Here is a 15,852-nt window from a genome sequence, read left to right on the forward strand (position 1 = left end):
TTGCAGTGTTACTTATAATCATAAAGAATTCAAACCAACTTTAATGCCCAATAATAAAGGATTGGTGACTGTAATGGGTCATATCCTGCTCTGAGCAGCCATTAAAATGCATAGCCCCCAAGAACACGTAAGGATTTGTTTTAATCTGTGATTTGTTTAGCCGTAAAAGAAAGTCACAACACAATATGCACAATAGGAGTTTAATTTTAAAAAATAAAATATGTCTATGCATAGGAAAAATATATGCAGTTATGGGGATTTTGAGTGATTTTGTTCTTTTCTTTTTTTAACCATTTTGTATATTCTTAATATTCAACAAATTCTATGTATTGTGTCCATAATGAGAAAAACTAAATATGTTTTAATTTAACAATAGGGAACTGATTGCAACATATGGCTAAGGCTATATCTAGAGAGGCATAGCGTGATGATTAAGAGTATATGCTTTGAAGCTCACAGACAGGTGTTCAGTTCTCTTTTTACAATTTAAGAGCCATATGACCTTGAGAAAGTCATTTAATTCTCTTACCTCAGTTCCCTATCAGCTCAAAGGAGATAATACAGACTAGGCAGAGCTGTTTTGTAGCTTAAATGAAATAATGTGTGTAAAATTCTGATCAAAGAGTAAGTGCTTAGTAAAAGTAACTGCTTTTATAATGCCAAAATATAAACAGATCCAGTAATGATTTACATGAATTCATGATTCTCTAGGTTATAACTGGAAGTTTGGGGAATCATTTATTGTATGGTTCAGCATCCTCCTGTCATAATGATGTTGGTTTCCAGCAGGAAGATGCTGGCAGGAAGATTGACCTGGGTACAGAAGCAGACCAGGAAGGGTTTTGCTCATTATGGCAAAATGCTAGCATAGGTCATTTATTCACCTATTTGCCCAACCAGCAAATGGTTATCAATGGTCTACCATTGCCAGGCATTGGCAATTCAGCAGCGAGACAAACTAGCTGCCTTCTTAGAGCTAGGAGGCAAACTTTTCTAATTGGATTGAAGTTTCAAGGCACATAGTTCCTGTTGGATTCAGGTATTAGGAAACTGAGGAAGCCCTTCCTATAGTTGGAGAAAACTAGACAGGGTTAGGGAAACGATAGTGAAGCTCACTTTGCATTCCTCAAATACCAATCCTAAGGCGAGAGTCTAATTCCAGAATCCCACCTGCTGGCAGATCTGGAGTCTACTGATGTCCTCCCTACCCTGGTCAGGTTTACTTCAAGAAAAAACTTGCTCAGCCTGCAAATGAAAAGCCATCAGCCTTCCAGGAGAGGGGTTAGCAAACTATGGCCCGTGAGTCAACTTCAGCCCATTGCCTGTTTTCAGAAATAAAGTTTTATTGGAACGCAGCCATGCCCATTCGTTTATGATTGACTATGGCTGTTTTTGTGCTACAAGCACAAAGTTGAGTAGTTGTAACAAGGACCATATGGCCCACAAAGCCTCAAATATTTATTATTTGACCCTTCACAGGAAAAGTTCTCTGACTCCTGTTCTAGGTCAATGGGGCTGGGGAAATGAGATGGAAGGTGACATCAAGTTCCTAACTGTTCCCTTCTGTAGTTCCAGGAGCTGTTCCTCTAGAATCCATCCAAGGGGGGCCCTTTGAGGAGAAGATCTACATCCAGTGGAAACCTCCCAATGAGACCAATGGGGTCATCACACTCTATGAGGTAAGGAGGTCCATTTTGCTGCATCAATTGGCTTGACATTATTCAATGTATTTCAGCCTGAAGTGGGCGAATACCTACTATGTGCAGAGCTCCATTGAGGGCATGAAGGTGAGTGAGACACAACTTACCAAAAGGTTTCTGATAATACAGTGAGAAGAAAACACAAGGGTGTACAGCTGAGGTGTCTTGATAGCCCCAGTGACAAAGAATATTGGGCATACCATGCATCAAAGTCATCATTGATCTCTTCAGCAAAGGAGTCAGGACTCAGGGAGTCAGATTATCCTGGCTTAGCTGACAAGACCCAGGCCTAGCAAACAGTAGTTACAGTTCATCTGGAAAACCACAATACTCACATGATGCTCATCCTACCCACATCAGTCCCTGGGCTTCCAAAAGAATCCCAATGTCGTTCTCTACCCTAGGGGTGCATGATCCCTGAGCTCTCACATTGTTCTGTGGCCAAGGCCTATTTTATTGTCACCCAGGTGATGGTGTCAAAAGTCCCCTCCCAGGATTAGCAGGGCCTTATACCCTCAGTCGGGAACACACCCATCAAGCCAACACAATGTGGCTTCCTGAAAACTTTCACAATTAGAACAAGTTATATAGAAATTCATTGCAAAACAAACAAAAAAACTTCAATGAGGCTGATATAGCTAAATTCTAGCACTGGAATGTGGACAAGATTTGCTCTCCTCTCATACCTTATAGTCTGAGACAGTGGGAGATTGGGATGGGGGTGCGATAGGAAAATGCAGGGACAGGGCACGGAAGCTGAAGATGGAAAGATGGAGTCTAGTATCATAGTGGTTCCACCACAGTCTTAAGTGACTTTTGGCAAGCCCTTCCTCTCTCCAAGCCTCACCTTCCTCATCTGTAAAGTGGGGGTGGGAATCGTTGCTTCAGTGTTCCTCTAGGGAGTCTGAGGGGGAAAGCTCACAAGATTTCTGGGCTGAAATGCACTGCAGGCCCATGGAGGGACTTAAGACACTGAGTGCTCGCGTAGAAACGTACACCTATTAAGAGTGGGCTTGGGGAAGAACATCCCTGCCGTAAGAGAGGAAGAGCTGTGGGAGGAAAATCAAGGAGTACCTGATGAGAGAAAAATATTTGTGATTAATCTGATGGACACGGAAGCTCTCTAGAGAGACCTGGATGGACATCAGAGCTCTCTGAGGGAGAAGAAAACTATCCATCATGTACAAAGTCCTTGAGGAAACACCTTCAGAAAACGCCTAGTCACTAATCCAGCCTTCCTCAGAAGAGCTAACATCTCCATTTTAGAAGTTGCAGGGAGCTTGGTGCAGCTCTCAAGATCAGCGCACGGAAAAAGGGAGCAAACATCCAACCCCACCATTTCTGAGCCATCTTGGGCCACAGGGTTGGGAGAAGCTTCCTTCCCAGCGACACTGCTAGAGGAGGGGAGGTACTCATATTGATAGGCCTTGCCGAGGATGTGTTTAAAACCTTGTTGGGGAAGTGAGGGACTGGAAACTCAACTGAAGCAAAACCCAATCATTTCAAAGCTACATGCTTTTCTTTGGAAAGCAGAGGCCACAATTACACACACACACACACACACACACAGACACACGCTAATGAAATCGAGATCTATTGTGTGTGGCAAACTGTTCTTTGGAAAGCAGACGGAAAGGATCCATGATTTAGAGTTCAGTCATTTGGTACTGTTATATAAATGGTTCTCTATGCCAACTGTTCAAGACTTTTGGAATTTACAGGGCAGTAACATTTCAAAGGTTTGGGGGAACCAACGTAGAGTACTTTACTGTCTTTTATTAACATCTTTTCATAAAAGACATAATTTCAAACATATAGAAAGGACACAATTTCAGAATAAAAGGCAGTCTTTCAAATTGAATAAATGTAGGTTTATGAATAACTTATGACCATCTCCTTATGGTTTTTCACCTTGGGTTAAGGACAACTTGTCTGAAAAGGTCCTCAGACCTACCTGCACTTGGAAACCACTAGTCTAAGCCATGTTGCAGGTACAGTCATATGTCTGCACAGACTTCTTGCTTGGGAGAAATATACTTCTTCCTGTAATAGGGTTATGTGCTGGGCTGGGCTAGGAAACCCTTGATTGCTATTCCAGGATAAGAAAAAAGAAATAGAGAGAGAACAAGGCTGCAAACACAACTGTGAGTTAGACGTCCTGTTTGAGCAATAGCTTCCTGAAGTTGAGGCACCATTATGTGGTGCACACTCTGGAGCTCTGGGTGCAAGGGTGGGCACAGACTGGGGCAATGCTCCTTGCTTCTCACTTCTAAGTGAACCCAGTGCATTGTGGATTTTTGAAGCCCAGATGCCAGGGATGTTAGCGTTCCCATGATGGATTCTACTGGAATCAGCTCTGGTGAGACACCTTCAAGTAGCTTCTTGGCTGCTACTTGGGCTGTGATTACAGAGAACCAGAGCTAGAAAGCTGAAATTGACTGACTCGTTTGTGAGCATTTGAGGCTACCTTTTGGAAACATGCCAAAATTCTTGGCTAGTGCTGTGAAAGGGAGCTAAGGTTGGGGGCTTAGGCCATTGTATTTTGAGCATAAACATGGCTGCGACCATGTGTATCACAAGCTAGCGAGGACTCAGAAGGTAAGAACATTGACTTTTGAGGTCAGACAGCTTAGTTCTGAATTGCAGCTCTGCCACTTACTTGCTATGTAACCTTGGGTGCATCAAGTAGCCACTCATTTATAAATTTATTTATAAACATGAATATATGTTTAGTACTGTGTTTGGCATTTAGAAATAGCGTTAATAAATATTAGCTCTTGTCATTACATACAAATGAGGCATTTGAGACTCAGAGAGATGAAGTGAAAAGACCAAGATCATCTGGCCAATATGGCCAATTCGTGAATCCTGAATTGAAGTGTGGATGTCTTGCCTCTTACTCAGTGTGGTCCATGGACCAGCAGCATCGACATTGCCTGGCAGCTGGTTAGAAATACAGCATCTCAGGCCCCACCAGGCCTCCTGAATCAGAGTCTCGATTTTGACAAGATCCCTGGGTGATTCATGTGGGTGTTAATGTCTGAGGAGCACTGCTCTAGACCATACTACTGTTTAGAAAATTTCAGCACTTGATAAGAGAGCATGTCCTCCTGAGCAGAGACGGGGAGTCCCCTCCTCGCTGATCTCAACCCAGTGCTGCCCCAGACAGTAAGCAGGAGACTTTGCTTTTAAACTCGTTTATAACAGAGTATGTGTTTATGAGGCAATTTCCAAATTTAATTAGATGAAACCAATTGGATTTTTAAAATTAGGTTCTGGTTGTAATTTCTAGAGAGAAATCCATAAATTACAAATCACTCTCTTCTGGTTTCAAAAAGTATATTCTGTGACAAAGAAAAATTGGATAACACAAATGGAAGAAAGATCCAGGATTGTCTGTACCTTCCTACATGCAACCTTGGACTCACCAAAGACAAAATCCAAAAAAAAGAGGGGGAGCATTTTGACTGTGTAAATATTGCTAAACACAGCAGGTCCAAGTAGTATGTAGTATGTTAAGATTAAATTTCCTTCGCCATGAGTCCATGTCACAACCTCTGGCTCTGTCCTTCACAATTCTGCACCCCCAAATCTGAGTGGCTTTAAGTCTGATTCTGTCTCTGGCTTGAGTCCCCTCTTTGTAACAAGAAGGTGTCAAACTGTCTCAGGCTTCAACTGAGTAAGAATCAAGATAAAAACAAATCCATGTCAAAACCACAAAAGCAAAGGTTATACCTCATTTTGTAGTTACTTTGCTATGAAAACCTTGCCTGTGACCAGAGGCTATGAAGGTAAAGCAGTGATGACACTTGAAGAAAAACAGCTAGTGCAAAGGCCCTGGGGTGGGAATGACTTTGGTGTGTTTGACAAATAGAAAGGAGGCGAAGTGACTGAAGATTTGTGAGCCTGGAGGACAGTGAGGAGACCATGTGGGAAGTGGGTGGGTGGGTCAGGTTAGGCAAGGCTCCTAGAGTTTGCATTTTATCCTAAGACGAATGGAAAGCCCTAGGAGGACTTTTTTGTGTGTGTGTGTTTGAGGAAGATCAGCCCTCAGCTAACATCCATGCCAATCCTCCTCTTTTTGCTGAGGAAGACTGGCCCTGGGCTAACATCCATGCCCATCTTCCTCCACTTTATATGAGATGCTGCCACAACATGGCTTGACAAGCAGTGCCTCAGTGCGCACCCGGGATCCAATCCCTGGGCCACTGCAGAGGAGCACGCACACTTAACTGCCACGCCACAGGGCCGGCCTCCCTAGGAGGATTTTAAGCAGAGGAATGAAGGAATCAGATTTGCATTCTTAAACGATCACCTGGCTGTTGTGTGGCTACTGGACTGTGGGTATACAAGCATCTTGGGGACATCTGGGAAATGTGACAGGAGATAAGGACATTTCTGTCATCTATGATATTGCAATGAGTGCTCAGCTGTTTATTGGAAAACCTTGTACCAGGTGGAAGATATGAAAACTTTGTCACATCTGCCTCTTTCCTGCTGCTAACCCTGATTTTGACACCTTCCTTTCAGTCTGGAGGTCTTATCTTGATGAGCTCCCTGGAGCCATGGACTGTTAGACCCTGGGCCTCCCTTCCCTAAGGGAAGAGAGTCTAGCCTTGACCATGATGCCACCCCAGTGCTGTGAAATGGCCTAATTATCCAGCAGCCATGACCTCTCTCCCTGCCCACTGAAGTGGGAGCTCAGAATGCTCATCAGAGCCCACTGAGGCCAGCCTCACGTCCACTGTGACAGGAAGTATTAGGATGAATTAGACCATGGCCTCAGATCTTCGGGGATTTGGACTTTAGTGGGAGATGCAGAATGCACTTCTGTCACACTTCCCTGACAGAATGATGGATAGTACACAGAGAGAGGTAATGTCGGAGGCTTCGGATCCACAAACCAGCAGATTAACATCACCTGGGAGCATAGCAGACATGCAGAATCGCGGGCCCCAGACCAGACCCACTGCATCAGAGTCTGTGTTTTAACAAGATCTCTAGATGATTCATGGGCCCATTAAAGTATGAGAAGCACTGGTCTGAGAGACATCCTAAAATTTCCTAATATGGATCTGGAAAGCTCTGCTTGGTGCAAACACTGTAGTCCTTGGATGAATACTGTGGCCATTGGATGAGATGAGGAATGTCCCTGCTCACATGGGGTCCAACCAGATGAGTCTTTTCACCAGGGATGTGGAAATCATGCCATTCCCATAGACTTAGAGATATCAGGGCTCCCCATTCAGGGCCTGTATGTGAAAAAGGTTGATGTGGCATCTCCCATTCTGATGGGAGCCCATTCTCGGATCTCGAACTCACCAGAAAACAGACCATTGCAACTGCAGATAGGCACTTACAGCCCAAATATGAGTCACAGGGGAGACAATCCAGCCAAACAGTTGTCTAAAAACTCCTCAATAAAATCATTCAGAGACAAGCTGTTCAGAGTTCATGAAAAACAATAATCAATATGTGTTTCAATTCAATTAATTGTTCTCATCTCTGTCCAAAAATAAAAATCGCACAGTGTGAAGGAATTGGGCCAGAAGATGTTACACCAGCAACTGGGTTAACGAAGTGTGAAAATATTTAAAATGCAGACATGTGAAGCTTCCCAGTGAGCTTTTCTGTTTAGCAGTCAAAATCACCCAGTTTCTAATTACAGTGTATAAATCTGAGAAGCTTAAAGGGAATGAGAGGACCCTAATGAGGCAGGAATGGGTGTCTTGATTATGCTAGAGTTGATTGACATTTATCTTGCAAGCTATTCTAGGCGCCTGGCGTTCAGAGTTAAATAAAACACAGACTTTGCTTCAATAAAACAAGGCACTCATTCCCGTGTCGGAGCACCTTTAAAAGGTGCAATGGGTCGGAGGGTTGTCAATATTGTTCCAACGTACAGAGGGTTGGATTTGATCTGAACAAAAGCACAGGCCGCAGGAATCAACATTCCGTCGGAGTGCATTGCAAGAAGGCTGGGCGCATGTTCTGAGACAGAGAGGAGTTCCGCAGGGGACTGGAGCAGACACACCCTGATGGAGAGAGGGGCCAGCTGCATGGATGAGCTCATGTGCAAGCTCTCAGAGAGAGAGGCGCTCAGGTGGTGCCTGACTCAGTTTGGATATTTGGGCACACTTTCCTCCTCTCCTTAGACTTGGCCATAATGGCCATGCAGGCTTCACTGATCCCAGACACACTCATGGCTCTGGTCCACAGAGGAGCTGTGGGGAGGATGGGATGTGGTCCTGAAGAGCAGAAGGTAGTATAGGCAGGAAGTGACTAATACAGCCCAAAGCAAGAATTTGCATAATTCAAACTGTATCTACGTTAATTAGAATACCCAATTTGCATAATGCAAGCGGCTATTGGGTATAACTTGAGCCTAGCTGGTAACTAGGAAAAAGCTCTTGTTTCTTTTGAATTGTTTAAGCCAGAAATGTGAGAATCATCCGTTCCCCCCACACCTACTACATATCAATGTTCTAGAAAGTTCAATCGCTTCTCCTTCTGAAATAGATACAGGTTAGGTCACATGGTCCCGTCTCCACCACCATCTGGTTCTAAGCATCTGTGTGATACCTGGACCCATTTCAGGACTTCCCTGCCCATCCCCATCCAGACTTTCCCTATTTCATCTCTCCATACTGCAGCCAGACAGAACACCTTAAAAGGTACATCCAGGGGCCAGCCAGTGGCGTAGTGGTTAAGTTTGCACACTCCGCTTCAGTGGCCCGGGGTTCGCAAGTTCAGATCCTGGGCGTGGACCTACACACTGCTCATCAAGCCATGCTGTGGTGACGTCCCGTATACAAAATAGAGGAAGATGGGCATAGATGTTAGCTCAGGGCCAATCTTCCTCTGCAAAAAATAAAAAATAAAATAAAGGTACATTCAATGGTGTTACTTCCCTACTTTGGCTTCAACTTAACTTTAGGGCTCTGAATCATCTGGCCCCTGCGTACCTCTCTAACTTCATCTCCTGCCCTTCTTCTCATTGCCTTCTGTGTACCAACTCCTCTAGCCTTCTAGCATTTTCTCAAGCTCACCCTTTGCAGCTTGTGTGACTTTGCGAACGTCATTCCTCCTACCTATAACGCTTCACTTTATACCTCTCATGGCTGGCTCCTTCCTATTCTTCACCTCTAGGAGGATTTTTCCTGTGGTTGTTGACTTTATCGAACACTTTCATACCATTTTCATAATCTACACTTATTTTGATAGTGTGCTTTAGTATCACCCAGTCTCCTACTAGAATTTTAGCCCCATAAGGGTGTGGGCCATGTGATGATTATTTTATGTGTTGACTTGGCTGGCCCATGGTGCCCAGATATGAGATCAGACATCATTCTAGATGTTTCTGTGATGGTGTTTTGGGATGAAATTAAGATTTAAGTAGACTTTGAATAAAGCAGATTGCCCTCCATAATGTGAATGGGCCTCATCCAATCAGTTGAAGGTCTGAAGAGAACAGAAGACTGAGCTCCCCCGAGCAAGAGGGAATTCTACCTGCAGACGACCTTGAGATTTGAACTGTGACATTGACTTTTCCCTGTTTCTCCAATCTGACAGACTTTGGTCTTGAACTTAATACTTGCCATATTTATTTTTCTTTTCAGTGTGTCCTAAAGATGTAAAAGTGTAGCTTGCACATAGTATGTGCTTAATAAATATTCCTTGGGTGAATGTGTGGATTTGTGCTTTATCTTAACAAGGAGAAATGACAGTTTTGTTTAAATAATGTAGTGGTTTTCAAACCTGGCTGAAGATTGGAATCATACCTTGAGAGCCCCCAAAAATATAGATAAATAAATAGGTAGGTAGATACATAAATGGATGGATGGATGGATGCCTGAGCCTCATTATAGTCCAAATAAATCAGAATCTCTTGGGGAGAGTTTCTATCCATGTGAGGTTTTATTTTAAGTTCCTTGGGAAATTCTAGTGTACATTCAGGTTTGGGAAGAAGCACTGCGTAAAACAAATCCAATTAATCCACTCTGATGTCTTATCCTAGCCCAATACCCACTAAGTAAACACAGTCTTAACCCTGTCTTCACTCTCAGTCTGCCAGAATCCAACTCTATCTGCTGTTACACTACAGCCAGCTCAACTCATGCACAGGCGGGTGCTAGGTACTAATTTTTTAAGGCTCAAATTCAAGAAATGTTGGCCTTTTTTCCTCAAGGTTGCTAAACAGTTTTGTGGAGTAATTGAATACACACAGGGCTGTATCATGCTGTCAATATCTGTTTGCATTTTACTAATGTCATCTTGCAACTCTCGTGCCGGAGCCTACCACAGACCCTACCTTATAAATCTTTTTCTCTCTCCTATATAGTAGAAGTTAGTTCTGTTGTTTGTTTGTGAGATTAAAAAAGACATACACACACACAAAACTTAATAGATTTGCCCAGAGGCCTTCCCTAAATCTCAAAAGTCAAGGCCCTGGGATGTCTAGGGGCCATTTTTCCTAACCCTCAGCCCGTCACTCAACCTCCATAGGACATTTCTCTTCCAGAGAATTGAAAAATGCAAGCATCCCTGGGTACATGCCATACACAGGTCTGCTGGGCTGACAAGCAGGTTGACAGGTGTTTCAGCAGAAACAGCTCCAGGTTAAAAAGAATCATTTCTGGCATGCAGAGTCTGGAAGGAAAGGAAGTTGTGTTCTGAAGTGAGTAAGTTGCATTTACGTAAGTGGGACCGTTAGAGCTACCTGTCATCCACTTGTGGAATATCAAGAATGTCTATATGTTTGCCTTGGGGTGTTTCTTTTGTGGTATTACTACACAGATATTTGTGACGGAGCCAGGTAACGTGACGGTCGGAAGCAACAGATGCATAGCATGTTACCTAAAGAACAGCAAATCATGTTCTCCTGGCAATAAGGTTTCCACAATAAACATTAATCATTCAGTTCAGCTGTAGGAAAACAGTAGTGCTTGTTGCATGGAAAATATTCCTGCAGTGTGCCCATGTGGATAAGTATGTTTTTTCTTGGTGTGTGTATGCGTAAGCATGTATGTTTGTGAGTTTACGTCGTTGTACACTGGCACATGTATGCACATATGTATTTATGTGTCTGTTAGCCTGTGTGTGAAGCCTTCCCTCTTGGGCTGTACCCATATTCTCAGTGGTATCCTCAGAATTGCTCTGTTTTTTTGGAGAGCTAACTAGGGGAGATATTGGAGACACGGGGCTGTGTCTGTTTTCTCCTGGACTGGAGGAACCGGGTCACCTCATATCCATGCCACGTGAATGTCATGGGAGGAACCCCCTGTGATTTCAATAGGCTCCCAGCTATTTCACATGAACTTCTGCCATAATTCCTTTCTAGAGCTTTTGCTAAAGGAAAATTTTGAATTAAAAAATAAACCTCCAGGTTAAATTTAATCCTGTGCGTTAACAATTGTCCTAGGAGAGAGGAGGGAAGCAAATGAAGTTAGTTCTGCATTTGGCACAGCATGGGCTCTCCTTCATGTTCCTTGTAGGGGAGGGATACTGCGTTTTGATGCTTTGTGCACCCAGAGGCCTTTGTAAAGGAACCACCTGTACACACAGCCACGTGGCTAGAGATGGAACCCTCTCTCTGGCTGCATGGTCCTTTCAATAAGCTGTGCCCAGAGGCGGCGTTTAAGCTGCTGAATGTCTCTTTAAACATCACAAGTTGTTCTCTTTTCATCTCAGATGTTGTACCTTGTTACTGCTGTCGGAATTCCATCCGGACGGGGCAAGGCGGCGTGGATTTGCTGCTTTTAACTGGCCGGCTCTTTCCTTCCTGTTTTGGTCAGAACAGCTCTGTGTTTGGGACCCAAATGAAGCGTGATTGCGAGTTTTGTCTATCATCAGGACATTTGGAGCCTTCATGCTGAAGTCTCTGGAGGCCGAAATTCAGATTGGTGATTCAGAGATTATCTTTTCATTGGCCTCAGGAGATGGCAGGTGGCTTTCCTCCCCTCACTCTGAGCCAATGGCCACTTTTCTTTGACTACTTTTTCTTCACTCTTTACCAAGAGAAAAGTCATTCCTTAAAATTTACACCCAAGTACCGGGCCTTGGACTACATCATTATGGACTCAGTACATACATGCACACATACATGCGTGCACACACACACGTAAATACATAACAGATCTTCTTTGGAGCCCTTCAAAACGTATGTCATAAAAATGGCCATTGCTTTCTCGATTTCTCTTTTATTTTATGCATGTTTTTAGCATACATGTATCATTGCAAGTCAAATAGTAAATATGCAATTACGAAATTTATGATTGACTTTTAGTTTGCATTACCAAGTAATGTACTTGAGTGAGTCCCTTTCCCTACCTGGGCCTTGGTTTCTACATCTATGACTTGGAAGAATTGGACCAGATAGATTCAGAGGGCCCTTCTCTCTCTGACTTACCACTCGGGTACCCCAAATTGAATTAATCTTACTCCGAGTTTCATGAAACACTTTCCTCATCGGTCTCTGCATGACCCTCTTTGTATTAATTCATTATTTCATTTTTGCAATAAGATGCGGGGTATCAGGACAACCAAAACTTTGACGATATCTTGTATCTCCCATCCCAACCTCCTGACTCCCCCTGCTATCCTGAATCTTGTATATAATTCCTTTTTATATAGTTTTGCTACTTGTGTGGATTCCTTAAAGATATATTATTAGTCTTATAACTTTAATAAAGGATTTTAAGTTGTAAATAATCTTTTGGAACATTTTTATTCCATATTATATTGCTAACGGTCATCTGTATTGACGAGTGCAGCTGTAATATGTGCATCTTGACTGCTGCATAATATCCCATTGTATGACGATATTACAGCACATATATCCTTTATCCATTTATCCAATGCATTAGCCTTTCCTAGGCATTTATGGTTGCTTCCAGGATGTTGCCTTTATCAACAGTGATGCTATGAGCATCCTTATACATATCTCCTATTGCATACGTGCAAGATTTTCTCTTCTTTATATCCAGAAAATAGGTCATATTGTAAATGAATGTTCAAATTTACCAAAAAAAAAAAAAAAATGCCAAACTATTTTCCAAACTAGTGTCACCGATTTACACTCATGCCAGCGAAGTATAAGAGCACCTATGATTCGCAGTCCTCTCTGATATTTGGTATTGTCAGGATTCTTAATTTCACCCAGTTAAAAAGGTATAAAATGGGATCGCCTTGTTGTCTTGCTTTGTATTCCCTCAATCGTTAATAAGGTTGAATATCTTTTTGTATATTTATTACTCATTTGTATTTCCTTTTCTGCAGTATGTCTACTCATGTATTTTGCTCATTTTTGTACTGGATTATCTGTCCTTTTCTTATTGATATGTAGTAGTGCTTTATATACTTTTGATACTATTTTGTCAGTTACATATGTAACTTGCCATTTTTACTTCCTGTAAGGTATCTTTTGATAACAAAATCCCTTAATTATAATATAGTCAATTTCATCAGTCTTTGCTTATATAGTTAGCACATTCTGTGTCCTTAAGAAACTCTTCCTTAAACCAAGGTGAGAAAGATGATTCCTCGTATTTCTACTAAAAGTTTTATAGTTCCATTCTCTACATTTAAGTCTTTAGTCTATTTGTGGGTAATTTTTGTGGATGGTGTGAGATGAGGTGCAAATTTTTTTTCTGTATTGGATAAACCCTTTTCCTAGGTCCTTTTAATAATAATCTCTCTTTTTCCTTGCTCTACCAGGCCATATCTGACATATGCCAAAATTCCTTACATGCATTAATTTGTTTCTGAGCTCTATTCCTCTAGCCACCATACATCACAGCCACACACAGTCATGATTATTATAGCTTCACAGTTAATCCTGATCTCTAACAGAGCAGATCCCTCCTCTTCATCCTTCTTCAGAAATATCTTGGTTATTCTTGCCCTTGGCTCTTTTGTTTTAGAATCCACTTATCAAATTTAATGAAACCCCTGTTGTAGTTTTGATTAGAATTGTACTGTATGTACAGAACCACATGGGGGTAATTGACATCTTTACAATATTAAATCTCTCTATATTTATTTAAGTTTTCTTTAATGTCTCCCGAAGTTTTATCACCTTAGCAATAGAGATATTGTATTTCACATTAAATCCAAACTGTTAACTTAGGTCTCAAAGACCTTGCACCTTGCATTCTCTTTCTCTCTCGAGTCTCACTGGCCTTCTTTGATGTCCTCCAGCTTGCCAAATTCCCTCCTGCCTCAGGCTCAGTGCACATGGAGTTCTTAGTTATCAGAGACATCTTCCACCTGCTCTTCTATGGCCAACTCATTCTCATGCTACAGGTATCAACATGCATGCCACCTCCTGGAAAGGCCCTGCCCAAAAATCTTAAAGTAAGAATCCACCCACTCACCTTATTCTCTGTCACTGCTTCCATTTCCTGAATAACATGTATCATGATTCATAAGTATTACATATTTATTTATGAATGTGTCTCCCTATATAGTAAGTGTCATGAAGGTATGACCCACACATATCTATTACTCACCATTGGAGAACCCAGTGCCTTATGCAATGTCTGGAAAGTAATAGGTATAACATTTCATTTTAATGATTGAAGATTGGAGAGGTTCCCTTTGATGGCTGAGGTACAATGATAGTTAGGAGTAACTCATAGCATCAGTTATCCCACAGATATGACCATATAAAATCATAATGTCCTATAATAATCAATAATAGACTACATGAGGTTCCAGTAACCAATGAGTTTACATTTAACTCATAGAACTCAACTGCTAAAAGGTAAACTTGTCAAGGTTAGGGATCTTTTTTATAGCTACATTTCAAGTACCTAAAACAGTACCTGGCATAAAGCAGGCACTTGATAAATATTTGTCTAATGAATAAAACTGTGTGCTAAACTTGAATCAAGGTTAAGGCAACAGCTGTAATGGATATTTAAATATCTGCTTCCTTATAATTGCTTGATTTTTTAGAAGAGTTTACTCTTTGTTAATGTTGGTGACATTGTAACAACATTACATGGTGTTAGAAAGATGAGGAGAATAAAGCAATCCCTGTTCCCACTCCGTCACACATCAACCGTTTTCATATAGTTTTATTTTTTTCTAGTCCTTGTGAATTTCCATCTTTTGCGTGATTATGACCACATTGTAAAATTTGGGTTTTCACTATATCAAACATTTTCCGGTTTTGATGTAATCTACTTAACTATCCCATTGAATGGCTCTCTGATCCCCTGAGCACATAGGCCATATTTTACTTCCTAGTCATTCTATTTGGGGTGTGTTGATTGATCTCCCTAGAATGTAAGACAGAATTTTTAGGGTGTGATGAGAGTGACCTGGATCTCTTTGAACAGCTGGTTGGCAAAGTTTGAACTTCTGCTTTCCTGTTCTTTCTCCATAGATTTGTGAGTTGCAAGCAGAGACATTCACATGCCTTCCATTGATCATAGAACTGTACTCAAAATAATAGCTCTCTCTGTTCAATAGGAGTAGATCTAAGGGAAAAGAGAGTAGAATAATTCATACAAATTTGGATGGAGATCTATAAACCTGAAGTTAGAAGTAGTGGTCATATTTTCCTCCCTGTTTTAAAATTTAAGGCTCAGTTTGCTCATTTCCTAACAAAGAGGAGTGAATATGGGGCACGTGTGTGCCCTGACTCCTCCCTGATCCATGCCCATGGTAGGCATCAATAATCAATCAGAGCACACTCTCCCATTGAACTCTGACATGGCCTCAGAATCCCAGCCATCACAGCACTCTAGATGGTCATGATGTCATCTGTGATGCTTAATTGCCCTCTTTGTCCTTTCCCACCTTCTGTGTAAATGTGCTATCTGCAATTCTGAAAGGCAGTTCTTTTTAATGACTGTGTTACAACTTGGCATAAGGGAACAATACTGTGGAGGCCTTCACAAGGAAGATGCCAGAGGTGAGAAAGTCTACACTAGAACAACTCATCCAGATAGTATTCATGACTGTGACTAAAACACAGAGCTGCAGGAAGACAGGAGCACAGGTTTCAGATGAAGAGCCACGGGGAGACAGGAGTATGTGCAGAAGTTTCAAGACTGCACTGGAACTTCCTTAAGGATCTTGTATATATGACCAGCTCTGTGCACTCCCCACCAACACATGTGTTCTGTAATCTTAGCCTTCCCCA

The 15,852-nt window shown here is 42.0% G+C and overlaps 1 protein-coding gene across 1 annotated transcript in view; it reads left to right on the forward strand.

Moving 5' to 3' along the window:
• The window catches only part of PTPRT (protein tyrosine phosphatase receptor type T), a 1,015,836-nt gene that overhangs the window by 658,209 nt on the left and 341,775 nt on the right, over window positions 1–15,852 (forward strand). Inside the window, exon 9 of the mRNA XM_087445249.1 lies at window positions 1,570–1,679. Coding sequence (XP_087301375.1) covers window positions 1,570–1,679 — 110 coding nt within the window. The remainder of the gene's footprint in view (window positions 1–1,569; window positions 1,680–15,852) is intronic.

This window comes from Ceratotherium simum, chromosome 21 (genome assembly GCF_057802395.1).
Source record: "Ceratotherium simum simum isolate JZ-2026a chromosome 21, ASM5780239v1, whole genome shotgun sequence".
Taxonomy (NCBI): Eukaryota; Metazoa; Chordata; class Mammalia; order Perissodactyla; family Rhinocerotidae; genus Ceratotherium; species Ceratotherium simum.